The sequence below is a fragment of the Zalophus californianus genome, chromosome 8, assembly GCF_009762305.2.
Source record: "Zalophus californianus isolate mZalCal1 chromosome 8, mZalCal1.pri.v2, whole genome shotgun sequence".
NCBI lineage: Eukaryota > Metazoa > Chordata > Mammalia > Carnivora > Otariidae > Zalophus > Zalophus californianus.
Window position 1 is genome coordinate 77,430,546 of NC_045602.1, and position 26,775 is coordinate 77,457,320.

The following is a 26,775-nucleotide window of genomic DNA, read 5'->3' on the forward strand; positions in this document are numbered from 1 at the left end:
CCCTGCCACGTGCACTGGGGCTCCTTTGAATACACATAGTGCCCAAGCTGTCACCATCCCAGCCCTGATCTCCCTGTTGACTCAGCTGCCGCCTCCTCTAGCCTGTGACTCATGTTGGGGCAGGGACAGGGTTGTCATTGCTGTCCCAGTGCCTGGCACACAGTAGGTGCTCTGAACCTTTGGGGTATGGCCCTACTGAGCAAATTTCTCCTCTCTCCAGCTTTGACCTGGCTGTGGAATAAATAAATCACTCTTAGGAGCAGTTCGGCCAGGCAGGCCTTGGGTCCATGTCCCTCCCCCTGGGACGGGGAGTGGGAGCATTCCTGTTTCCATTGAGTCCTGGGGATCAGCCTCCTATTGCCACTGCTCCACCCCCCATTCTGGCACACATCACTCCTTTCCTTCTCCTCCCCGGCTTTGGGGATGCTGTTGGAATTGCCACTTTGCATACCAACCCCCCCCCCCCCCGCCTGCAGCTAGCCTTGGTTTCCCCCAGCGCAGGGCAGGCCCTGCTTGGCACAGGAAATGCCCTCTGCCCTCCCTGGAACACATGACTTTCGATTTTCCTTGAACACAGCACTTTGTGACTTTGGCGTAAACTTCAGACGCAGCCCCCTTTCCTGTCTTCACAACAAGGAAATAAGTTGAGTTTCAGAGAAACCAGCTGCTGAGAGCACACCAGGCCTTCCGGCCCTGGTCCCTGCTTGGCTTGGGCCTTTGTGCAGCTGCTGGCGGGCCCAGGTGAGTGGCCGCCTTCCGGCCTTCTGCCCCTGTCCTGGCACCACAGCCACACCCCGGGGGACTTGGGGCAGCTGGGTGGAGGGTGAAGATTCTGTGGGTATGGCCTACTTACCCTTTGCCTGGGCATGTGAGGGGGCGGTGAGCCACAGGGCCTCAGGCGGGGGGCTTGGGCTGCAGAGATAGCCAAGTTAGTTTCTTGGGTCTCAATTCTTCATCCAGAACCAGCTGTTTGTTGACGTTGGGGACCAGAGACCTGTAGCCCATTTGCCTCGATATCATCTGTACATCTCCAGGTAAGTCATCCTGGATGGAACAGCACCTGGCCACCAGTTCCATGGGTAGCCTGGGTCTGGTGGAGGGAGACGGAGTTAGGAGGCCACTGGGAAGGACCAGGAGGGGCTGTAGGATTGGATGGGTGGTGTCCAGGTGGAAGAGGAAGCAGACACCCCTTGGGGCCACCCTGAGGGAAGCAGATTCCCTGCCAGAGTGTTAGCTGAGTGGTCGTGGCCGGGGGACACAGAGATGCCTGCTCAGTCCCTCGCTTCCTGCTGGGCCCCATCAGGGTGACATCCTTGGCTCCAGGAAGCAGAGAATCTTCCAGAGAGAGCAAACATGTGCTCTGCCCCCTGCCCCCACCAGCCCCATAAATATGAGGGTGGCTCAACAGGGCTGTGAACTTGAACAACCAAGTGCAGATGATTCCTATCAGGGGGCCCAGGACAGGCTTGAGCCACTTATAAGGGAGCTCAGGTTCAAGGGGGACCCGGAAAGGTGAAGGAGAAAACAGTCTGCATCCTGCTCAACTGCTGTGTGTCCTTGGCAGGTTGCTTGGAGTCTCTGAGCCTCAGTTTGTGCATCTGTTAAAGGCAGAGGCAGATATCGGCACCTTGGAGGTGCCTGGATCTTGACTCTTGGGTAAGAGGTTGGGAAAAATATCCCAGGCAGGAAAGAGTCTCAGTAGGAAGAAACAGGGTTCCTGTGGTGAACAACTCAAGATGCGCGTCATTACTTCTGTCTCAGCCCGGGTAGCGAGCGCAGAGTGGGTGCTTAGTAAAGCTTTGCTGAGAGCTTAGGGCCAGGGACTCCTGGCATGAAAATCTTTGGGTGCCACCTAGGAAGGCTCTTCTCGGTGCGATTCTTCCCTTCCTTTTTGTGCCTGTCCTCCTGCCTCCCACACGCAGCCCTGGCAGGGACACGGGGCCAGCAGGGACACAGCCTGGACGGTGGTAAGTGTACGCTGTGGAGCCAGGCGGCCTCGATTCGAGTCCTGGCTCAGCTACCTGCTCTGTGTGCTGTGGGACCTTAGGCAGGTCACTGTACCTCTGTGTGTGTCAGGTCCCGGGTCCACAAATCCTTCACTCACGGGGTGTGGACGAATAGAGTTAGCCCTTGAGCAACACAGGGCTTAGGGGTGCCGAAACTCCACGCAGTTGAAAACCTGCATATAACTTTTGACTCCCCCCAGACGTAACTGCTAAGAGCCTAGTGTTGACTGGAAGCCTTCTGATAACATAGTCTAATACATACTTTGTAGGTTATATGTGTTATGTCCTGTATTCTTATAATAAAGTAATCTAGACGAAATAAAATAGTATGAAGAAAATCCTAAGAGAAAGACATTTATTGTACTGTTAAAAATCTGCGTGTAACTGGACCTGAGCAGTTCAAACCCGGGTTGTTCTGGGGTCAGCTGCAGATCTAGAGTGCCCAGCACATAGTAGGTGCTTTCTGAGCACGTTGCTGTAATTCTAATTGTCACTACTAGCTCTGGGAGGTCAGGCTCTGGACTTCGTTGCTTCTGGAGACTCTCCTGGGGCTGCAGCAGCCAGACCTCTCCATGTCGACCCCTCCCTGCACATCCGCCCACCCAAAGCACAGGGTCAGGGCTGTTGTTCTCAAATGGAGCCAATTTTGGCACCCCCCCAGGGACATTTGATAATGTCTGGAGATATTTTTGGTCATGCCTCAGGGGGTCTTGTTGGCATCTAGTAGATATAGGCCAGAAATGATGCTAAACACCCCACAATGCACAGGACAACACCCTGCTGTCCTCCCGACTCATCATCCCACCTCTCCTACCCCCGAAGCCTCTCCTCATCTCCCTTTTACAGTCACAGAGCCTGACACCCAGGCTTCCAAGGGGAAGTTCCTTGTTGAGCTCACGTGGCCCTTAAAACCAAGGCAGCAGGGGTTGGGTGGGGGGGACTGTTGTCACAGCATTGTCCAGTGGATCAGTGGACACTTAGCAAGTCTGCTGGATGCAAGGACCTATCCCAACCCCACAACAGCCCAGCACTCTGGGCCCTGACGGTCAAAGGAAGCTCAGAGTGCAGGGACACCTGCCAGCCTAGGGTTCGAGCCCCAAGGGATACAGCTCAGAACGAGGGATTCCATCCCCTAAAGGACATTCATTCTCCAGAGTCGTGAGAGCAGGCTGCTGGGTCAGACACCTGCATTCAAATCCTGACTGCCGCATGATTTTGAACATGACATTAACCTCCCCCGAGCTTCAGTTGCTTTAGCTGAGGAATGGGGCTAACAGTTCCTATTTAATGGGAGTTGAGGCAGGGTTTAGATTAAGTGGATGATGCTCACAGTAAAGTCCCCGGCACAGAAGCTGCTGCTGTTGTTACCTGTTTGACACGTACTTATTGGGAGGAAGCAGGGGCTCTGGTAGAAAACAAGGCAGCCATAGGCTCTGCCTCGGGGAGCTCAGCCTGGTCGCAGACAGAGGAGTCAACAGACAGTGGTCGTACACGGCCATCAGGGCTGTGATGTGGGGAGGTCGGGCCCTGGGACAAGAGAGGAGGTTCCTGACTCAGCTTGGGGAGGGAGGGGTGGAGATCATGGAGCCCTTCTAGGAGGAGGGGACAACAGAGGGGACGGAAGCATATGGCCAGGAGAAGGGTGTGGGCACCTACTATGTGCCTTGCTGGGCAGGGTTGGGGAACGAGACAGAATCTCCACTCTCACAGTGCTTACATTCTAGCAGGGGACAAAGGTCCTATGTCAACAAGTTGATGGAGAAATCACATTTTTGGTGGTGAAGGATCATAAAGCTGGGTCAGGGATATCTCTAGCCTGAAGAAGGGGAGGTGATTTTAGGGAGGGAGGTCAGAGAAGAACTCTTGGAGGAGGAGGTGGTATTTAAGCAGAGACTCAATGAAAGTGAGGGGTTTTGAGGGAAGAGGGTTCAGGCAGAGGGAACAGACAGGGCAAAGGCCCTGAGGTTGGACCAAACCTGATTTGATCAAGTGACCTGAACAAGTGACATAAGGAGGCCCATGGGGCTGGTGGGGCGTGAATGAGGACGAAGAAGGGATTGGGCAGATTGCATAAGGACTTGGGGGCTGCTGTGAGGACTTGGGCTTTACCCGAGTGAGGTGGGAGTCCTGGAGGGCTGAGAGCAGCGAAGGACATGATAACACAATGGCAGGCCAGGTGCTGTGCTTGGTGCTTGGTGAGTCTTATCCCATGGAATCCCCGGAATCTCCCGGTGCCAGGCATCGTTGCTTGCACAGTTTTCTAGGTGGGGTCTGCTGCGCTTAACTCACTGCCCAGGACCACACCACTACTGCACGCTAGATCCCTGATTCTATGGTTGAAATCTGATCCCCTGGTGTCAGGAAAAAGATATGAGGGAACCAGTTGCCACCCATAGCCCAATGCCAACTGCTGTCACTGTGACATAGAATGTAACCAAGGTGGCATTTTATTGGCCGAAATTCCTTGTGCTGCCTCTATTGGTGGGCAGAGGGGGGCCCCACCATGATTGTGGACTAGAGAGCAGGAAGTGTGGCTTTAGGGGGGATTTCGGGTCTCAGGCAGAAGATCGGGGATCAGTGAGAGGAAGGATGGGCAGAGAGGGGCTGGGCCCCCATTCCAGCAGTGCCTTTGGTGGGGTCATTGGCTGAGGGCAGCGTATGGAGCCTCTAGGCCTGGCTGGTGCAAATCCCACCCCCTCCCACTGAGTCCAGTTGGATGGGCTCATTCCCTCTGTAGTCTGACTGTCTCAGTCTCCCCTCCGGGCTCTCACAATGGACATCTAATTGGGGCTTTTGATGCTCAGAGTATGTTCTGTGGAATAGTAGACCCTCAAGGCTCTGCCACATAGGAGTGGGGATAAAACAAAGCTAAAACGGTCCTTCCACGCAGGTCTTCTCAGAGCTTTTATTTTTACATTTTTAAAAAAAGATTTTTATTTAATTTAGAGAGAGAGAGAGAGAGAGAGAGAGGGAGAGAGCACAAGTGGGGGCGGAAGGGGCAGAGGGAGAGGGAGAAGCAGACTTTCCAATGAGCAGGAAGCCTGACAAAGCTGATCCTAGGCCCCTGAGATCGACCTGAGCTGAAGGCAGACACTTAACTGACTGAAGCCACCCAGGCGCCCTGAGCTTTTATTTATCTATTTATTTTAAGATTTTATTTGTTTATTTTAGAGGGGGGCATGGAGGGTGAGGGGGAGAGGGAGGGGGAGAGAAAGAGTCTCCAGCAGACTCCATGCTCAGCACAGAGCCCTAACGCAGGGCTCAGTCTCACAACCCTGAGATCATGACCTGAGCAGGAACCAAGAGTGGGACACTTAACCAACTGAGCCACCCAGGCGCCTCTCAGAGCCTTTGATATGCTCATATGCTTCCCACGGCTTTTGAAAATGTGTTTGACCACCTGAGCCCTTTTTCCTTTGAAGTGTGTTTGGAGTTTCAGGTCTCTCTGGAATAGATATAACTGAACCCTACCTTTACTCAAGGAGGATGCTTGAATGGTGGAATTTCAGGGAGATCCTTCTGACCAAGAACCACAGGTTTCTTCCTTCTCTTCCCAGGGCCTGGGCTGTGAAAACAAGGCTGGTGTCCCCTCATCTCTCAGTGGAGCTGTAAACTCGGGGAAGGCCAAATGAGGATCTCTGAACTCAAAGCTCATGGGGAGGCTGGATGGGGTCAGGCCGGGCAGGAATGGGGTAAGGGAGTCTCATGGTGGGCTTGTCTCTTCGGAAAGCCATGGAGTCTGTAGGGACACGACTCAGGATAGAAACATGTGATCTTCCCAACCGCATCTAGTCCCATCAGGAGGCTGCACACTGGCCCAGCTCCTCTGAAAGCAAAGGGTCCATGCTGGCCTGGCCCGCAGCGGTGCTGCGTGGACAAATGTTCCAGTCTCTTGTCCCCCTGGCTCTTCATCTTCTGCCTCCTTTTGTCTACTTCTTCTGGCCTCCTCAGCATCTCTGGTACCTGGAAAGTTGGTCACTCCGGCTCTCATCCCCTGTCTTACTAGTGAGGACAGCCTAGAAGGGCACAGGAAGGCAAAAGCAGACATGGGGCTGGTGAACCCCTGGACCCACCTGCTGTGCAATGTCGTGTTATCATCCTGCCTCTTGGATGCTTTGGCCTTTGGTCTGAGATGGCCAATCATGGCTTATGGCCCTGGACTGGGCCCTAAGGGCCAGTTTCTCCCCACCCCCCCCTTCTGCACGAACCATGTCTTTGGCTACCCAGGTTGCACCTGTGGCCACTGTGGGGAGGAGCTTCTCAAACTGTGTTGTCGACAATTTCCTGCCACAGCTTCCTGCCTCAGAGATCAGCTTCACTACCCCCACCCCTCCCCACAGCCCCTGGACAAGCCCCCATCTTGCTGCCTGGTCCTGTGTCCTGTGTATAGGGAGCAGTTATACAAGTCTGTGAGGCAGGGATGGCTGGATTTGGGAGGATGGAGAGGAGTAGGGAGGGTGTACTCAGTAGAGGGCACTGCATGGATAAAAGTATGGAAGTGCATTTGAAAGAAGGCGAATAGCACAGCCCAGCTGGAGCAGAGGGAAGGTTGAAGAGTTTAGTTAGATTCAGTGAAGTGGGCAGAGGGAGCCACAGTAAGTTCTTGAACAAGGGAGGCCTCGGGGTAAAATTGCCGAGAAGCAACTTGCAGACCCTGGAGCTCAGCTCATGGGAAACAAACTGTGGGGTTTAGCCAACCGCAAACACCATGTGAGTTAGATCTGGATCTCAGGTTTTATTAATAGACACAGCAGGTGGAGATCAAAGGAGGTGATACCAGCATAATCAGACCCCAGGAGAGAGATCTGGACTAGACAAGTGGGCACGGTGGCATGTTTATAGCCGCAGACAGAACGTCCCAAGTAAGAGGACCAGAGCTGGGGAAGGAGACAGAGCAGGAACGGTCAGAGAGGGAGGAGACACGTCAGGGAAGGACTGGGGAGAGCCAAGAGGCTCAAGCAGGAGGGAGGGGTCACCAATGTCCATCACTCAGGGGACCCAGCGTTGAGGGCGGCATTAGGTGCTTGCCTCGTGCCCACCAGGCGGTGATATCTGTGCTTCCTCTCTAGCCTGGAGAGCATCCTGATGGGGGTGGGGAGCAGACTGTGAGGCTGGTGAGGGGGTGGGAGTCAAGAAAGTAGAGCAGGAGTGTAGACAGCATTTTCTTTCCTATGTCGTTATTTTTACTGTCTGGTTTGTCTATACTTTCCAGTTCCTTTCGTTAAAAAATGATGGTATAATTTACATAAGGAAAATTCACCCATTTTAGTGAAAACTTCTGTGAGATTTGACACATGCATATAGCTGAGAAACTACCATCTCCATCAAAATATTGACTCTTCTCCCCAATCCCCTCATGTCCCTTCTAGTCAATCCTTCCCCTTGGCCCCCAGCCTTTGGCAACCACTGATGCATTGTTTCCCACTGATATGGTTTTGAATGGAATTAAAGTTTGTGGCCTTTTGAGTTCAGCTTCTTTCACTCAGCGTGATGCCTTTGAGATTCATCCATGTGTTGTGGGCATTAGCATTTCCTTCCATTTTATTGCTGAGTGGTATCCCATGGTAGGGGTGTACCACAGTTTATCTATTCATCTGAGGAGATAGATTTGTTTCCAAAATTTGGCAGTTGTGAACAGAGCAGCTATAAACATTTCCTATGTAGGTTTTTCTGTGAATGCAAGTTTCCATTTCTCTAGGGTAAATACCTAGGAACATTTTTGACTCTTCAACACTCTGATGGAATGACCTGCATCTCCAGGTGGAGACGCAAATGTGGTCCGTGATTAATCACTTGCCTGTAACTGTTGGGACATCCAGGAATCCCCTTAAGCCTGGCCTTCCCAACCCCAATGTCAGGAGCAATCGGGTTAGAATGCAGATTCTTGCTCCTCCTCTGGCTACCCCAACCCAGACCTCACCTGATTCCCATTCCAGTATCTTCCTCTCAGTCCCTGTGCCCATCCTAGCCTGTCCCTGGACACCCAGAGGGAAATGCAGCCTTTCTCAAGCCACAAAAGCCTTCTTTGAACCCCCTGCTTACATTTGCTTAACTAAGAAAGGCACCCAAGGATCTTCCCCTGAACACAACCTATGCCTGGGTGGTCTTGCTGGGCCCACCTTAGAGAAATGTCTGGAAGTCGTTATGGGGAGATAAGTTTTTTCAGTATTATATAAAAACTTACAAATATACAGCAAAATGGGAAGAATTAGTTGTATACCCATTAACCACCCCGTTAATTCTATAATTAATATTGTTATATTCCCTTTGTCACACGCAGTTGATCCTAATATTAGCAGATTCTGTATTTAGCCTACTTTTGCCAATATTTACTTGTAACCCCCAAATACTTGAGGCCCTTTCATAGTCATTCAGGAACACATGCAGAGAAGCAAGAAATTTGAGTCGACTGACGTGCACATTCCCACTGAGGTCAAACAAGGGGACACTCCTCTGCCTTTTCTCATACTGTAAACAAGTGTCCTCTATTTGGTGCCACATTTTTGTGCTTTTTGTTGGTGATTTCACTGTTTAAATGGCAGTGTAGTGCTGATGTGCTGTCTTGTGTTCCTAAGTGCAAGAAGGCTGTGATGTGTCTTCTAGGAAAAGTATGTGTGAGACAATCTTATAGTTGTAGTCCTGTTGCCTGAGCAGTCAATGTTAATGAATCAATACATATCAAATTGTGTCTTTAAGCAGAAACAGGGTTATATACTGATCAGGTGATGAAAATGTTGTGACCAGAGACTTGAGGAACTTAACCTTGGATTTCCTCGAGGAGCAATCATTTAGTATCTGCTAATTCAGTGTTTGCAATAACTTTACAGAACTCCTCTGAATAGTAAGACTTGACTGTATCTGTCTACCTATCTGTCCACCCATCAATTGATGTTATTTTTTGGATGCTTTTCAAAGTAAGTTACAATCATCAGTATCCACCAGACCTAAATATTTCTGCATACAGATTGTTAACTAGTATTCAATATTTTATGGTTCTTTTTTTAACTGAAGAATCCAAATACACTGAAATGAACAAATTTTAGTACATTCTTTGAGAAATTCAGACACCTGTATAATCAATCCAATGCTTATCAAGACACCTGTCATTATGGGGCGCCTGGGTGGCTCAGTTGGTTAAGCGGCTGCCTTCAGCTCGGGTCATGATCCTGGGGTCCTGGGGTCCTGGGATCGAGCCCCATGTCCGGCTCCCTGCTCAGAGGAGAGCCTGCTTCTCCCTCTCCCTCTGCCTGCCACTCTGCCTACTTGTGCTCTCTCTCTATATCTCTGTCAAATAAATAAATAAAATCTATTAAAAAAAAGATATCTGTCATTATACTATAACCCCAGAAAGTTCAAAACAGATAATTTTGGGTTATCTGTCTTACTAGATGTTTATCTAAATATCTTTAAGTCCTTCTCTCCATATTGGATCATACTTTTCTTTTTTTAAAAAAATATTTTATTTGTTTATTTGATAGAGAGAGATAGCGAGAGCAGGAACACAAGCAGGGGGAGTGGGAGAGGGAGAAGCAGGCTTCTCCTGAGCAAGGAGGCAGACGCTTAAAGACTGAGGCGCCCAGGCGCCCCGGATCATAATTTTCAATTGCACACCTCATTTTATTTAGTGGCTGTATTAAAGTTCACATTGGAATTAAACCCTAATGTATTTAACCAATCTCTTATTGATGGATGATATTCAGAGTAATTTATACTTTCTAGAAATTTGTCCGTGAAGGCAGAGGGGGCAGGGCAAAGGGGAATTTCTAAGGCCGAGGGGACTCCATGGGAAGGTTAATAGAGTAAGATTCTTTTGAGGAACAAAGCTTGTTCCAGCTTCAGAGCCTTTGTTGTTGCTGTTCCCTCTGCGTGATGTGCTCCCTTCCATGATTTTTGGAAAGCTGGCACCTCCTTATCCTTCAGATCTCAGTTCAAATGCTACCTCCTCAGAGAAGGTGACAGTGGCCTCTTCTCTCTCTTAGTATCATTCTATTTATTTCCTTTATGACACGGACCTCAGTCTGTAATTATTTCTGCCTCTTTTCTTGTTTAATGTATCCCCCAGACTGTTGTCTTCAGAAGGGCAGGACCATGTCTGTCTTATTCACTCTTATCTCCAGCACCGGCCTGAAACACAATAATTCAACACGTGTTTGGGAAATGAACGAATGGTTCCAAGTGCTGGTGTGTGGGGGCCAGTGGGAGTGTCTGGGCGCTTCGCACAGAGTCTCTGAAAAGTCAGGGGAGGGTTGGGGAGTCTCCGATCTGAGCCCAGCAGGCTGGAACTCCTCTCCAAGTTGATTCTGGCATAAAGCAGGCTCTGCACGATTGGCACGGATGCCCCTCAATGCCGCCTCTCTCCCACTATCTCTGGGCCCAACGGACGTTGTTCAAGAAGGCAAGCCGAGACCCTGACGTTCTCTCCATCTCTTTCTGAACGCGCAGGGTCTGGCGAGGCACAGGGGCGGCGGCGGCGATGCCGGACCCCGCGGCGCACCTGCCCTTCTTCTACGGCAGCATCTCGCGCGCCGAGGCCGAGGAGCACCTGAAGCTGGCGGGCATGGCCGACGGGCTCTTCCTGCTGCGCCAGTGCCTGCGCTCGCTGGGCGGCTACGTGCTCTCGCTCGTGCACAATGTGCGCTTCCACCACTTCCCCATCGAGCGCCAGCTCAACGGCACTTACGCCATCGCCGGCGGTAAGGCGCACTGCGGCCCCGCCGAGCTCTGCGAGTTCTACTCGCGCGACCCGGACGGGCTGCCCTGCAACCTACGCAAGCCATGCAACCGGCCGTCGGGACTCGAGCCGCAGCCTGGGGTCTTCGACAGCCTGCGCGACGCCATGGTGCGCGACTACGTGCGCCAGACCTGGAAGCTGGAGGTGCGAGCGCGGAGCCCTCGGGGGCGGGGCCTGGGGCGGGGCCTGGAGCTGGGCCTGGAGCTGGGCCTGGAGCTGGGCCTGGGGACGGCTGGCCCCCCACCGAGCCTGGAGAGTCTTGGTGCGCGGGCAGGGTAGAACGGCCGTCTTCGCCAGCCTGTGCTTTGCTGTGCCACGCCAGATTTGGAAGCCGGAGGAGTGGGTCGGGGCGGGACCTAGGAGGAGTCTTCGGAGGGAGGGGCCTGAGCGATGCTTTGGTGCACGTCTATGCTGGACCGGCCTGTGGAGGTCGCGCTGGGCGGGGGCTGGGGGCCGGGCCTGAGAGGATGCTGGGGGCGCTGCCAGCGGGGGTGGTGGGTGGTGGTCTTCGACAGCCTGCAATACACGAGCACCAGGGTCAGATCGTCAAGCTGGAGATGCGCTTGGGGCCGCCTGTAAGGAGGGGCCTGGGGCGTGGCGCTGGATGGGTGAAGGATTGGAGAGGGATCGTGGAGATGAGGGGGTGGGGGCCGGCTGTCCCCCGCAGCCTGAAGGACTCACCCTAGGTGCGCCTAGGGTGAAGGGTTTCACGGGAACGGTGGCAATTAGGAAGGTCCAGGAGATGAAAGAGGCTTCCTCTGGCTGCGCACTTGGCCCCTTGGTGACACTTGGTGACAGTTACAAGTCTCCTCGATCCTCCCTTCTTTAGGGCGAGGCCCTGGAGCAGGCCATCATCAGCCAGGCTCCCCAGGTGGAGAAGCTCATTGCCACAACAGCTCACGAGCGGATGCCCTGGTACCACAGCAGCCTGACGCGCGAGGAGGCAGAGCGCAAACTCTATTCGGGCTCCCAGACTGACGGCAAGTTCCTGTATGTGGGGCTTGAAGCTTGGGGCTTTGGGGGGATGAGGCTGGGGCTTGTTGGCCGGAATCCTGGAGGCTGGGGCAGACCTCAGCGTGCAGGTGGGCCATGAGGGGTGCACCTGTGCTAATATGTGCAAGGCGGTAGGGTGTTTCTGAGTGTGCGAAGGGACATTATACGGGAAGAGATCTGCAGTGGTTAGGACTCCAGAGCTGGGCTACTTCCCAGCTGGGGATGCTGGGCAAGTAGCTGAACTTCTGCCTGCTTCGATTTCCTCTCTCCATTCAACAAATATTTACTGAACACCTACTATGTGCCCGGCACCATTTCAGGCACTGAGGGACATGGCAGTGAACAAAACAGACACAAATCTCTGTCCTTGTGGAGCAGGAGGACAAAAGTGATGAATCAATGAAATAGAGCCTGGGTGGGAAGCCAGGCTCTGCTACTTAACCAGCAGCTGTCTCCGTCCTACCTCAGCTTTGACCTCTTTTATGTCTTAAGCTTCCATGGAAGATTCCATGCCCCAAGGAAAATTGTGCAAACTTTCTGTAGAGTTTATGACAGTTAACTGGTCTACTGAGGTAAGAGGGGAGTCAGGAGAGCCAGGGCCAAGGGCTTTGACCAGCTGTGGGTGCCTTGGATGTGAAACTTGAAGTCACAGAGGCAGGTAGGGCCAGCAAGAGCCACAGGAGGCTGAGGCTGAGGGAGCTAGGATCGGGTACAGTGTAGAGACTGAGCTGACACTGAGGTTCAGAGGCAGTTGGATCAGTGACCTTATTAGGGACAGTGACTCACGCTGGCCAATGTCAAGAGACCAGAAGCAGCTACTTTGAGCCAGACTATTGGAAATTTAGGCAAGGCATGCTTTGGACAGAGGCTGTTGTAGATTCTTCTTGTGGTTCCTGTAGTCAAGAATTGCTTTCTCAGTATGGAGATAGTTAGGGGGCTAAAGGTCAAAGCTGTAGGCATAGAACCTCGCATGGGGCAGTGGGGAGGGAAATACCCCTGGTGGATCCTGATGCTTGTCACAAGCCAGAACGGGTCCAGTTCTGAGATAAGGGTATAGGGTGTGATAGAAAGATGCATGCCACTCAGGCCTGGAATTAAGACCAGGGCCACGCTTGTTCTTGACCTCAGTTCAGAGCTGCTGAAGAATGGCTGGAATTTTACCTCATGCTGTTTGCTGTCACAGCTTTCTGCATAATTGCAGGATTTGTGGTACTGGTTGATTCAACTTGAAAAGAAACCTGACCCCTGCAAAGGGCCTTTAACAGGATATTGTTAAGTGTTTCCTAACTTCTTCTGGATCACAGACCCCTTTGGGAATGTTTCTGAAGCTGAATCCCTTTTTCTCTCTCTCTTTCTTTAAAAAGATTTTATTTATTTGTCAGAGAGAGAGAGAGAGCACAAGCAGGTGGAGTGGCAGGCAGAGGGAGAAGCAGGGTTCCCACTGATCAGGGAGCCCGATATGGGACTCGATCCCAGGACCCTGGGATCGTGACCTGAGCCAAAGGCAGATGCTTAGCTGACGGAGCCACCCAGACATCCCTGAACTCCTTTCTCAACCCAAAACATGTTTATCCCAGAGATTTTGCATACAGCTCTAGGAGATCCTAGTTGAAGCTGATCCTCAGCCCCGGAGCCCTTTTCAGGTTAAGAACCTCTGATGTAGTTCAGTTGTCTCTTTTTACATGTCAGGAGCCTGAGACAGGGTATCAGTGACTTGCTCGGGGTGGCACAGATGATCATGTGACAGAGCTGGCTGTCGGTCCTATTAGCAATTAACTGAGTCAGAAATGGATTTGAATCCTGGCTCTACTGTTAACCAGCTGTGCAGGAGATGTAATCATATGCCTCAGTTTCTTCATCTGCAAAATGGGCACACTAATAGTACTTACCTTGTGGGGGATGCTGTAAAGATTAAGTGACAACTGTGTGAAGAATTTAGAACCAGTATCTCAATAAATGGTAGCTCTTATTTTTGTCACTATTATCAGGTTCCCTATATTCGGAAGTAGAGATCCACATTGATTTCCTAGGTGGTACTTCTAGCTTAAGTTCAAGTTTGAACAGCAAGGACAAAGAACTGCTATCACCTACTGGGTTTTTGGTAAATAAAGTAGAATTTGTGGCATGGAAATATATGTGGTGACCACACCCATGTCTTTGCCTATGTGGTTATTATGTGGGAATTGGTCCCTCTTCTTTCATGAACTCACATATCTCTTTCCAAAGAGAGTTTGCCAGTGAGTACTGGCTGTTGAGTTTCTGCTCTCTGTTCAGAACTTCAGGTTTTGAAGTTTGAGTAATTAGAGACCGTAACCTCCAGGCTAGCCCACCAGTCTAGTTATTGAAGTGCTTTCCTTTCTGTGGGACTTTTGCATTTTAGTTTGTTGTGGGCTCTCTTCTTTGCCCTTTGGTGCTCCCCTATCACCTTGTACCCTGGTTTCCTAGCTCTTCAGGTCTCACTGACTGCTGTGGGCTAGCCTGGGAATAGTATCATGCTTCACTGCCTTGTGCTCTGGGGAACTTGCTGCTCCTCTGTACCACCCTCAGGTTTTGCCATGGCAAGTTAGGGGATCTTTTCCCATCCCTTTGGTCTAAGGAAGGGCTTGATTATAAGGTGAGCTCACATCTCTCTTGTTTACCATTGTATCCCTGCCCTAAGAACAGTGCCTGGCATGTGGTTAACACTCCGTAAACATTTGTCCAATGAATGAATATCCATGGGCAGGGCCCAAGCCCTGTCAGAGAGTTTACAACACCTGCAGGCCATCCTGAGGCCTCTTTCCTGCTGCCTGCCATTAGCCAGCTCTTCTGTACCTCAGTGCAAGTCCCAACATTCTTGGTCAGCTGCCTACAACTTGTTCTACAAGGCCTGAGACCCCCAGGACCAACTGCTATCCATTCTCCATTGGAAATTTACACTTAATTTTGGCGTAGAACCTTGTGCCGGTGACTTGAGACAAAACTGTTTTGTGGGAGATGTTGATTGGTTTCACTGTGGGATGAGAGGGTAGAAGCATCTGGCTCTAAGTGCGTGCATGCGTGCGCATGCGCACGTGTGTGTGTGGTTAGATCAGTCTGTGTATGTGGACATGTGTGTGAGTGGACAGGTTCTTAACACACAAAACCACCATCTTTGAGGGGCTCAATTCCCATTCATGGACAAGGAAGACTTGTTTATTTATTTTAGCAAATTTCTAGCAGGGGACAATCAAAGGTCTCATTCTGTCAAAGGTCAGTCTGTTACAGTAACTAGTGGGTCTGTTGTGATGATGAGGTGACTTGTTCTGATTTGTGCAAAGGTGCCCCGGGAGCTAGCCATGGAGTTGTGCTTACCTTTGTTGTTCTTCATGTAAAAATGGCTTTCTCTCCCCCAAGAGAATACTTTCAGTCTACTTGCATAGACTTGTGTGTCCTCTGTAAGTGGCTGTGTGTCCACCATCAATGGCCAAATATCACTTCATGGATGGCTAAGTATCCCCTGTGGATGGTTGAGTCTGAGTGTCACCTATGGAAGGCCACATATTCAGCCATGGAGGACCAGGTGTCTGCCTGTGGGTGGCTCAGTGTTCTCCCCTGGATGGCCAAGGGTTCAGCTGTGTGTGGCTGAGTATCAGGCTATTTGGGGCTGAGTGTCCACTGTGGGAGGGACAATATTCCCTCCTCCATGGATGGTCACATGTTGGCTCTCGGACAACTGTGTCTCCCTGTGGACCCTGCCATTCTCCTCTCATTCCCCTCCCCCACCCCACCCCACCCCACCAGCCTGTTACCAAGAAGTCTGGACGTTGAGTGGGGCCTGACCTTGGGGCCCCTAGTCCCTGCCACTTCCCTATGAGACTATCAGGAGCAGAGCCCATGGGTGTGTGTGTGTGTGTGTGTGTGTGTGTGTGTGTGTGTGTGCATGTGTGTGTGTGTGTGTGTGGAAACTGGGACCCAGCAGGGGGTCACCACAGGAAAGGCCCAGGTGATTATAGGGGTGATATCTCCTCCTTCCCCCTGCCAGGTTGAGGCCCCGGAAGGAGCAGGGCACTTACGCACTGTCCCTGATCTATGGGAAAGCTGTGTACCACTACCTCATCAGCCAGGACAAGGCGGGCAAATACTGTATCCCTGAGGGGACTAAGTTTGACACGCTCTGGCAGGTAAGCTTGCCCAGCCACCTTGTGGTTGGGGGGTTGCTTAGGGGCCCGAGGAAGAGAGGAGCCCTGGCCCTGAGCCCACCTCCCTACAGCTGGTGGAGTACCTGAAGCTGAAGGCGGATGGGCTCATCTACTGCCTGAAGGACGCCTGCCCCAACACCAGTGCCAGTGCAGGTGAGGGGGGGTGGCGGGGGGCGGGGGGTTAGTGGGAGGCCCCATGCCCCACCGCTCACTGTCCCTTCTGCTCCCCCAGAGGCTGCTGCACCCACACTCCCAGTTCACCCATCCACATTGGCCCATGTGAGTTAGCGGGCACCCCAGGGTTGGGTCCTGAGGGGTGGAGCTGGGCAGGTGGGTGGTGGGTCCTGTGCCCAAGGCAAGGCTGGGGTGGAGAGTGGGGCACCCCCAGCACTGCTCAGAGGATGTGGGTCTCAGGGGCTCGGTGCCCCCAGCTCAGGGTCCTGCTGACCCTTGCTGACCTCATGACATTTAGGTTCCCAGACGGATTGATACCAGCTCAGATGGGTATACCCCTGAGCCAGGTGAGCTGGAGGTGTGCGTGTGGGGTTCATGCCAGGCTGCGGTCAAGGTCTCTGGCTGGGCTCTGGGCTGGGGCAGGGGAGGGATATGGGCCAGGCCTGACTTGGTTTGCCCCGTGCATACACTGTGCCTATAGACGTCCGCGTGGGTGTGTGTCCATCATGCCTGCCTGTATGCATGTACGTGGGGGGCATGTGGACATGCTGGGGAGTACCACCTGGGCCACAGACACACATTTGTCCAGCACCTACTATGTGCCGGTCACGCTTCACGCTCACGCGTGTCTGCACTTCTGGAATGTTTCTGATTTGCCAGATGATGTAGTCATGGCAATTATTCTCATTTTACAGATAAGAAAGGAGGGCAAGTAACTTAATGAGGTCCTGCAGTTCGGCAATAGTGGAGCCGAGATTTGAGCCCGGGCAGGTGGGCTTTAGAGCCCGTGTTCCTGAAATGCCTTGCTGCAGACGCTAATGTGTTTGACGTGTAGATGCAAGCCTGTCCATGTGTGTGTGCAGAGAACATACACGGTTGCATGTGCACGCAGAGCCCCATCCTGGAGCCCTGGTAAACATGGCTATGTGGTGCATCCACAGACCCGGGTAGGGTCAGACATGCCAGTGAACGCACACGCACAGATGTGTGTACTCCAGCTGGCACACTAACAGTTACTCATGTAGACATGCCTTTGGACCTCATCATACACAGAGATGTGGGTGCATATGTGTGAGCACACAGGGGCACATGTGGCTACACTGGCACAGAGACCCACATGCCTTTAGAGTCCATTTGGACGTGGCTTCCCAGCTCACCCACAGATGGGACCAGGAGCACACACGAGTGCACACATGCACATGCGCACACACATGTACCCATGTGCCCGGGCATGCTCTGGACGGTGCACTGCTGTCTGGGGCATGTGCCGCGTGGGTGTCAAGGTTGCCATGCGCTCCTTGTCACCCCATCCCACGCCTTCATCCTGACTTGGGAGTGCGTGCTTGTGTGTGTATGCGCCCAGCACGCCTAGCGTCCTCAGAGAAAGCACAGTCAATGCCCATGGACACGAGTGTGTATGAGAGCCCCTACAGTGACCCTGAGGAGCTCAAGGACAAGAAGCTCTTCCTGAAGCGGGAGAACCTCCTCATGGCTGACATAGAACTTGGCTGTGGCAACTTTGGCTCAGTACGCCAGGGCGTCTACCGCATGCGCAAGTATGGCCGTCCCTGCTGTGGTTTGGGGAAGCACTGTGGGGGGTGGGCAGAGGGCGGGAGTGGCCTCCCCAGGCCTTGGGGGCTGGAGCCAGGATGCAACGTCCGTTTCCTGGGAGACAGACCCTGGGCCAGGAGACTGCATGCTCGGGGTGTCCTGGGAGGGCTCAGGGATAGCACCTGAGAGTGTGGGAGAGGCAAGCCCGGGACAGGGAGAGGTGGGCCGAGCTGCAGTTGCAACAGAGACCTCGCCCATCCCAGGGCAGCTGCAGAGAGGCCCCCCTTGTACCCTTGAGCTGACCGCTCCCCAGCTACAGGCAGCCCCTGGGGAGGGTGTAATGTTGAGGTGTTTTGTTCAGGGAGGGGTAGTTCTCAGTGAGGAACTTGGCTGTGAGCGGTCCCTAGCCGACGCTCCTGGCAGCTGAGGAAGTGTGTGCCTGGGCCCTGAAGGGAGAGCCGGGTGGCCAACCACAGTATCCACCACATGTGTCTGGAGGGAAGAGAGGCCGGTTGGGTGGGCATGAGGGGCTGAGCGGGGCCCGGGCTGACTCAGGTGCGCGTCATGGCAGGAAGCAGATCGACGTGGCCATCAAGGTGCTGAAGCACAGCACGGAGAAGACAGACAAGGATGAGATGATGCGCGAGGCACAGATTATGCACCAGCTGGACAACCCCTACATCGTGCGGCTCATCGGCGTCTGCCAGGCTGAGGCCCTCATGCTCGTCATGGAGATGGCAGGCGGTGGGCCCCTGCACAAGTTCCTGCTCGGGAAGAAGTGAGCCCCCGGGGTGGGCTGGGCACGTGGAGCTTGGGGGCCTCACAGGCTCATCCATCCAATGAGCACACACTTGTTTTCACTGACTCCTGCCCCCACCCCCCGCACACCCTGACGCCCACACTCACACCCACAAGGCAGAGCCGTTAACAGCAAGATGTCCTCATGCCTCCAACTCTTACCCTCGTAGACACGATCTTTTACACTCACTGAGGCGTGGGCCCATCACCTCCCATCCCCACTGGTGCACGTGTTTGTGGTGTAACCTGGTTCACACAGTCAGTTGTTCCACAGGTGTTTACTGTGCAATTTCTCTGTAATTGGGACTATTACCAGCCCTTGGGATTCATCAGTGAACAAAAGAGACAAAGATCTTTGTCCTGTGTTCTGGTTGGCAAGAGAGGTTTTCAAGAATAATTATAATACAACAGAGAGTATGTTGGACAATAAGTCCTATAAAAAAGATGATTAGGAGTGTCAGGGTGGGAGATGAAAAGTGAGAAGCTGAGGTCTGTGTAAACTGAAGGAGACAGCCAAGTGCAGCTGTGGGGAAGAGTGGTCTAGGCTGGGGGCACAGCCAGTGCAAAGGCCCTGAAGTGTGCTTGTGCCAGGAGTAGTTGAGGAACTGTGAGGAAGGCCCTGTGCTTGCAGCACAGTACGTGAAGAGGAGAGGGGGAGCTGATGTGGTAGGGAGGTGATGGGGCAGATCATCCAGAGCCTTGTGGGCCATGGGGAGACCTTGGACTTTTACCCCAAGTGAGGTGGGAGCCCTGGGAGGCTCTGAGCAGGGGAGCTGCTCGGCCAGACCTGACTTCTGTGTGGGGACAGACCATGGGGCGTTAGGGCAGAGGTGACTATTCTGGTCCAGGCTAACTTTTGGTCCAGGCTAATGATGATGAGGGCTGGGCCCTGGTGGCAGAAGCAGAGGTGGAGAGAAGTAGGAGGATTCTGAAGGGATTCTGAAGGCGGAGCAGCCAGGGAGTGCTGACAGATTGGAAGCTGAGTGTGAGACAGAGGAGCTGATGGAAAGGCTAGTGCTCTGGCCCAGGTAAATGAAAGGAAGTAGCTGCTGGAGAAGAAAGGGGACAGTGGGGAGAGCTGGTTTTGTGTGTGTGTGTGTGTGTGTGTGTGAACAATCAGGAACTTAGCTTTGTCTTTTTTTTTAATAGATTTTTTTTTAAGATTTTATTTATTTGACAGAGACACAGCTAGAGAGGGAACACAGGTTGGGGGAGTGGGAGAGGGAGAAGCAGACTCCCTGATGAGCAGGGAGCCTGATGCGGGGCTCGATCCCAGGACCCTGGGATCATAACCTGAGCCAAAGGCAGACGCTTAACGACTGAGCCACCCAGGAGCCCCTAGCTTTGTCTTTATTATTTTTGAGATGCCCGTGAGACATCTCCCCTAAGGGCATATAGAGGATGCAGGTCAATGTGTAAGTTTGGGAATCATAGTATGTGGGAGAAATGTAAAACCTTGAGACTAGATGAGGACAGAGGTTTTTGCCTTTTTTGTTCATCTCCCCACCATATCCCCAGCCCTATGCCTGGCACACAGCAGATGTCCAACAAGAACACATCCTCAGCTGGGTCAGAGAAGTGGGCTTTGCCCCCTTGGGAACTTGGGCTGTCCCCTCTCAGCTGACCCTGTCTTCCCCTGTACCCCAGAGAGGAGATCCCCATCAGTAATGTGGCGGAGCTGCTGCACCAGGTGTCCATGGGGATGAAGTACCTGGAAGAGAAAAACTTTGTGCACCGTGACCTGGCGGCCCGCAATGTCTTGCTGGTCAACCGGCACTACGCCAAGATCAGTGACTTTGGTCTCTCCAAGGCACTGGGTGCCGATGACAGCTACTACACTGTAAGCCCCCGCCCCTTTGGCACCCAGGTGGATGAGGTTGGTGGGTGGAGGGTCCCTGAGCCCTGCCCTGGCAGCATCTCCCCATTCTCAGGCCCGCTCGGCAGGGAAGTGGCCGCTCAAGTGGTATGCGCCTGAGTGCTTCAACTTCCGCAAGTTCTCCAGCCGCAGTGACGTCTGGAGTTATGGGGTCACCATGTGGGAGGCCTTCTCCTATGGCCAGAAGCCCTACAAGGCAGGCGTGGGCAGAGGCGGGTAGGTGGGTGGGAAGGGGTGTGTGGGTGAGTTGGCCCCCGTTACTCACATTGTACTTGGCTCTGGCTCGAGCAGAAGATGAAGGGCCCCGAGGTCATAGCCTTCATCGATCAGGGCAAGCGGATGGAGTGCCCGGCAGAGTGTCCGCCTGAAATGTATACACTCATGAATGACTGCTGGATCTACAAGTGAGTGCCAGTGGGTGGGAAGCGTACCCAGCTGAACTGACACCTGGACCTGCGGCTGGAGGTCATGGTGCCCAACAGTCCAAAACTCATCCCACCCAAGACTCGCCCAGTTCACAGCCTTTCCAACCCTCGGTACCCTTACTATCTGCACCTATACTCAGTGCCTCAACACACTGACCCTAGAGTGCTCTGATGGACCAACACCACAACACCACCTCCTGTAGACATCTAGTGCTCCAGCATCTAAAACGTCTGTCCCCCACCAGCCTACACTCAACACATTCTCAAACAAGTCAGTACTCTTTTACCCAAAATATGGTACCAGTGGTCAGGGCATGGGATAATACTCCAGTCTAATTCCTCAGTCCCCCACCATCCAACATTCAACACCTATTTACTCTCACAGGCAACCTCTACAGCAACCTAAACACTCAATATATTCAAAACCTCCACCCCTGTCTGGTGTTCAAAGTCAACACTTGAACACCCCAACTCCTAAAATCATCAGTATTTCAACTTCCCATCAGAAGATAGGCAACATGCACCCAAAAAAGCTATTGTCCTACACTGAGCCATGCAATGCATGGATATTCTAACATTTGATACCTTTCCTATCCCAGCATCCATTATTCCACTGGCCAACACCTATGACATTGACACCCAAACACCTAAACCACCTGATTAAATAGACACCCTATTTATGATAAATAATAAATGATCAGTCCATCCAACATATGTTAACCTGGCCCCCATTGGGAAATACTCAGTATACCAACACCCCAATACTGAAAGAGGCTAGCATCTTTAATAGCCTAACTCCCCACTAGCTGAACCCACTGTCAATGCTCCAATGTTCTGCTAGATTAGGGGCAGCATCCTTGCACCCATATAAGCCCGCACCTAGCACCCAATATACTGGCCCTTGGCACATGTGCAGTACTTCAGCATTCAATATCCCAGCTCCCGTTGGTTGATAGTTGTTACCTCGACACTCAATGAATTCAATTCCCTAAGTTGTCATCAGTTAACACTCAACAGATGGTTCCCCCAACATCCTGTATGTCGGCAGCTCTTCTATTACATGGTACGGCAACACCTGAATTCTAGTCCTCTTATATTCAAGAAACCTCTCCATGACCCCAAAGTCCACACCCTGACAACCCCACTGATTTTCTGAGCCCCCTTTGTGTCTACTCTCCAGCCGAAGCTGGGTTGTGGGCATGTGGTCAGTGGCCTGGATCTACCTTACCCCCACAGGTGGGAGGACCGCCCAGACTTCCAGGCCGTGGAGCAGCGCATGCGGGCCTACTACTACAGTATGGCGAGCAAGTCTGAAGGCCCCCCAGGGTGTGGAAAGGGGACTGAGGCTGCTTCTGTCTGAGCTCCAGCCTGCCTTGGGGTCTGCAAGCTGCGATGCCCCAGCTTCAGCCCCATCCTAGGACCTCCAGTTTGGCTGAAGTCAGTTCAGCTCCTCTCCCCAAACCAGCTGGGCTGTGGTAGGGCAGGCAGCTGAGGCCTCAGGCTCATACCGATCTAGTGTTCCCCACCTGGTCACCTGTCCTCTTTGGCTGGAGGAGGAGGGAAGGCCCTGGGAGGGTGGGATTGTATAACCTGCTCCTGGGCTGGTGTCTACTGGGCAACCCTGAGCTGAGGGTGCATTGCTTACAATAAGGACCCTCCTTCCTCTGGGCTCTGAAGCGGAAGACTCCAGGAACTCTCAAGTGGCAAGACCCCAATCATTGTAATAAACTCAGCTTCTCTCTTGTTTGAGTCCCTCATCTTTTCTGGGGCGAAGAGGAGGACCAGGAAAGGGGCTGGGTCATTGGAAGGGGTCAGTGAGAAGAACCTGAAAACAGCTTTTCTTGGTGGGCCCAGGCGTGGTCCCCAGGGCCTTGGGGTCCAGTCTTCCCACTTCTCCGCCCTGAGGACATCTTTGTACAAGTGAGGAGCTATGGCGGAGTCGGGACCTGAGACAGGTGCACCGCTAGGCCTCCGCTTCCCTGTCTTTGTGGATTGAGTGAGGTGAGTGCTTTACATGCTGGTTGCTTGTTAGCATCACCTGGAGGGTTTTTTTTTAAAGATTTTTAAGAATTTATTTATTTGACGGAGAGAGACACAGTGAGAGAGGGAACATAAGCAGGGGGAGTGGGAGAGGGAGAAGCAGGCTTCCCGCTGAGCAGGGAGCCTGATGCGGGGCTTGATCTCAGGACCCTGGGATCATGACCTGAGCCGAAGGCAGACACCCAACGACTGAGCCACCCAGGCATCCCATCACCTGGAGAGGTTTTAACAAATGCCAACCCCTCCCCCCACGCCCCACGCCCCAACATTGGTGCGTCTTAAAGTGTCTTCAGGTGATTCTATCACTCAGAACGTTACTCAGCTGCCCCGCCTTCCTCCCTGGACACAGACAGCCACAGCTGGGATCTTCATTACCTGGTGTCCCAAGTGCCGGCTCAGTCCTACTGAGAAGTCCTGTCCCCTGCCTCTTGCTGCCTCAGTTTTCCCGCATGGAAAATTGGTATATATGCTGCCAAAGCGAGCACTCCCCACATGGAAAATTGGATGTTGGAGCACAGAACCCAACAGGTCGAGTGAAATGGAGCCAGGCTCCCGTGTTTCTTTTCTGAACTTGCTCCCCGTTCCTCAGCTGTGATTGGCCCCATCCCCAGTTCCCAGCCATTGTCTCATTCTCTAGAGCAATTGGCTCAAGGGCAGCCGTGAAACCCACTCCGAGCCAGGGAAAGGCAAAGAGATTTTCTGCAGCTTCTGGGAAGGCAAGTTTTCTTTTTGTTTGTGGAGGTTTAGAAATCCTGTGGCTGTTTTGTGGAACTGTCGGGGAAGGACGGGGGCTTTATCTCTTGTGTGGAGTGGGAGCATGAGGCCTAGGTTGGTGACACTTGGCAAGAAGACCCCAGAGCTAGGAACTTTACATTGGGATTATTAGGTACAGACCTTACTCTGATTTCACCATTTACTGTTGAGTTTTAATAATTTATGTGTAAGCCTCATATTAGCATATTCTTGGATGCACTTTATATGAAAATTAATTCAGAGAACCCCCAGTTGTACCCTCAACTCCAGACACACCAAGACTCTTGGCTATGTGCGTTCATTTGGAGAGAAATTTATAATGGTTTGGAATTGTCTGAGGGTCTCCAAGTCCTGGGAGATAATCTATTCCTGCATTTAGATTCAAAAGGGACAAACACTGATTGTGAAGATAAAACACACAAGCTCATATTACTTCCATTTTGTCATTCTGGGTGACCATTTGGAGATTTTGTGCTTAATATTTAAAACAGTGAAGTCTGGAAAAGCATGACCTGTAAGGCTTTTAGTTGGTAAATGTGCATATTAGTTCACACGTGAACTATATTACTGAATTTGAGTAACACCATTAAGATGCAAGCATTGTTTTTAAATTGTTTTAAAACTAACAAACAAATCAAGAAAAAAAATTACATCAGTGGCAAGATTTTGTGGCTTCCTGAATTGTAGCGTTTGCAGATATTTTCAGTTTTATTACAATTTGCTTGTTAGTGACTGGACAATCATTTACATTATTACATAGAGTTTTCTATCAGAAGGGAAGTACATTTTCACTGTTTGCATTTCTTTTATGGTCATCATTATTGTTTTATTTTGTGATTATCGCTGAAAATAATTTTATAGGGAGGTATTAAAAATGATTCCCTCTGTCAAATATACCGCAAACACTACATGTGTTGGCAATAAATGTTGAACGAACCAATGAAGGAAGGTGCTATTCCACACAGGTACCACCAGGTGGTGCTGTTTTCCAATCCAAGGTCGCTCAGTTCCTCAAATCTGGTCCTAGCTCAGGCTGGTTAGTGAGGCAGAATTCTTAGAATGTTCTTTTTTTTCTTTTTTCTTTTTTTTCCAAGATTTTATTTATTTATTTGGCAGAGAGAGACACACAGAGAGAGGGAACACAAGCAGGGGGAGTGGGAGAGGGAGAAGCAGGCTTCCCACTGAACAGGGAGCCCGCTCGATCCCAGGACCCTGAGATCATGACCTGTGCTAAAGGCAGACGCTTAACGACTGAGCCACCCAGGCGCCCCTAGAATGTTCTTTCAAATGCTGACCCCAAACTGGATCTCTATCCCTCTCTTCAAGGCCCCAAGACGACATAGAACTCACCTCTTTCTCCAAAAAGAGATTTCACTCCTATATAATGCTGCAGTGTGCCTATTCTGGAAATGTGTGTCACGGGGGAACACAGATCCAGAGTAACCGCTGCCGTGATGGTGGAAACCCACAGGGCTCTGAGGACAGAGGAGGCTCTTGACCTAGTTGAGAAGGGGTCAGTTTGGTGGGCTTCCTGTAGGAGGTAATGTGTAAGCTGAGTCTCCTGCAGGGTGAGTGAGATTTGGCTGGGGAAGAGGTGAAGAAAGTGTTCCAGGCGGAAGGAACAGCATGTGGAGGTGAGAGAACATGGCGTTTGGAAACCAAAAGAGTGACTAGAACGTTGTATTTGAACGTGGCTGCTGAGGCCAGTAGAGGGATAACCCTGGAGCAGTGACCCCCGTGGGAGACAAGTGGCACCCTTTTGTATTTCCTAGTGGCTTGCTAGGAAGTAATTCATACTATTTACCCCAAACCCCAGCCCCTGGGTCCAGGTACCTGGCTGCATCCTTCCTAGCATAGGGTTTTGTTTTTTTTTTAAGTTTTTAAAATTTAAGTATAGTTGACACATGATGTTACATTAGTTTCAGGTGTATGGCATAGTGATTCGACAAGTTTATACATTATGCTCTGTTCATCATGAGTGTAGCTCCCATCTGTCACCATACAACACTATTATAATATCAGACTATATTCCTTATGCTGTGACTTTTATTCCTGTGACTTATTCATTCCATAACTGGAAGCCTGTTTCTCCCACTCCCCCTCACCCTATCTTTTCCCATCTCCCTGCCCCATCCCCTCTGACAACCATTAGTTTGTTCTCTGTGTTTACAGGTCTGATTTTGCTTTTGTTGTTGTTTTTTTTAAGATTCCACATATAAGTGAAATATATGGTGTTTATCTTTCTCAGTCTGACTTATTTAACTTAACATTATACCCTCTAGGTCCATCCATTTTGTCATGAATGGCATGATCTCATCCTTTTTTATGACTGTGTAATATTGTGTGTGTGTGTGTGTCACATCTTTCTTATCCATTTTTCTATTGATGGACACTTTGGCTGCTTCCATATCTTGCTTATTTTAAATAATGCTGCAATAAACACAGGAGTGCATCTATCTATCTTTTTGAATTAGTGTTTTACTTTTCTTTGGGTAAATACCCAGTAGTGGAATTATTGGATCTTATGGCATTTCTATTTTTAATTTTGGGGAGAAACCTCCATACTGTTTCCACAGTAGCATACCAATTTACATTCCCACCAACAGTGTATGAGGGTTCCCTTTTCTACACATCCTCACCAACACTAGTTATTTCTTGTCATTTTGATTTTAGCCATTTTGACAGGTGTAAGGTGAGATATCTCACTGTGGTTTTGATTTATATTTCCCTGATGAGTGATGATGAGCATCTTTTCATGTGTCTATTAGTCTATCCGTATGTCTTCTTTGGAAAAATATCTATTCATGTCTTCTGTGTCTTTAGGATTTTCTATATATAGTATGTCATTTACAAAAAGTGACAAGTAGTGATAGTACAAATTAACTTCTTCTTTACCACTATGGATGCCTCTAATTTATTTTTCTTGTCTAATTTCTGTGGCTAGGACTTCCAGTACTATGTTGAATACAATTGGCAAGGGTAGACATCTTTGTCTTGTTGCTGATCTTAGAGGAAAATCTCTCATTTTTCACCAAGTAAGATGTTTGCTGTGGGTTTTTCACATATGGCCTTTATTTTGGTGAGGTATATTCCTTCTAAACCCACTTTGTTAAGAGTTTTATCATGAACAAAGGAATTTTATCAAATTCTTTTTCTGCATCTGTTAAGATGATCATATGATTTTTATCCTTCATTTTGTATCACATTGATTGATTTGTAAATATTCATTCATTCTTGCATCTTCAGGAAAAAATCCCACTTTATTGTG

At 51.1% G+C, this 26,775-nt stretch overlaps 1 protein-coding gene across 2 annotated transcripts; it reads left to right on the plus strand.

Moving 5' to 3' along the window:
* The first annotated feature begins 599 nt into the window (after nucleotides 1-599).
* Nucleotides 600-22,457, plus strand: LOC113938221 (tyrosine-protein kinase ZAP-70). 2 transcript variants are annotated; one of them, XM_027623523.1, is made up of 14 exons: nucleotides 600-741; nucleotides 961-1,034; nucleotides 10,449-10,881; nucleotides 11,567-11,727; nucleotides 15,734-15,872; nucleotides 15,962-16,043; nucleotides 16,123-16,169; nucleotides 16,363-16,411; nucleotides 17,428-17,620; nucleotides 18,187-18,393; nucleotides 20,061-20,253; nucleotides 20,345-20,485; nucleotides 20,581-20,693; nucleotides 21,951-22,457. In XM_027623523.1, the coding sequence occupies exons 3-14, from the start codon at nucleotides 10,480-10,482 to the stop codon at nucleotides 22,072-22,074; spliced, it is 1,851 nt and encodes a 616-aa protein (XP_027479324.1). In that variant the 5' UTR covers nucleotides 600-741; nucleotides 961-1,034; nucleotides 10,449-10,479; the 3' UTR covers nucleotides 22,075-22,457. The 2 variants fall into 2 exon arrangements, with proteins under 2 accessions (XP_027479324.1, XP_027479325.1); XM_027623524.1 differs by lacking the exons at nucleotides 600-741; nucleotides 961-1,034 and adding an exon at nucleotides 1,796-1,967.
* The last annotated feature ends 4,318 nt before the right edge of the window (nucleotides 22,458-26,775 follow it).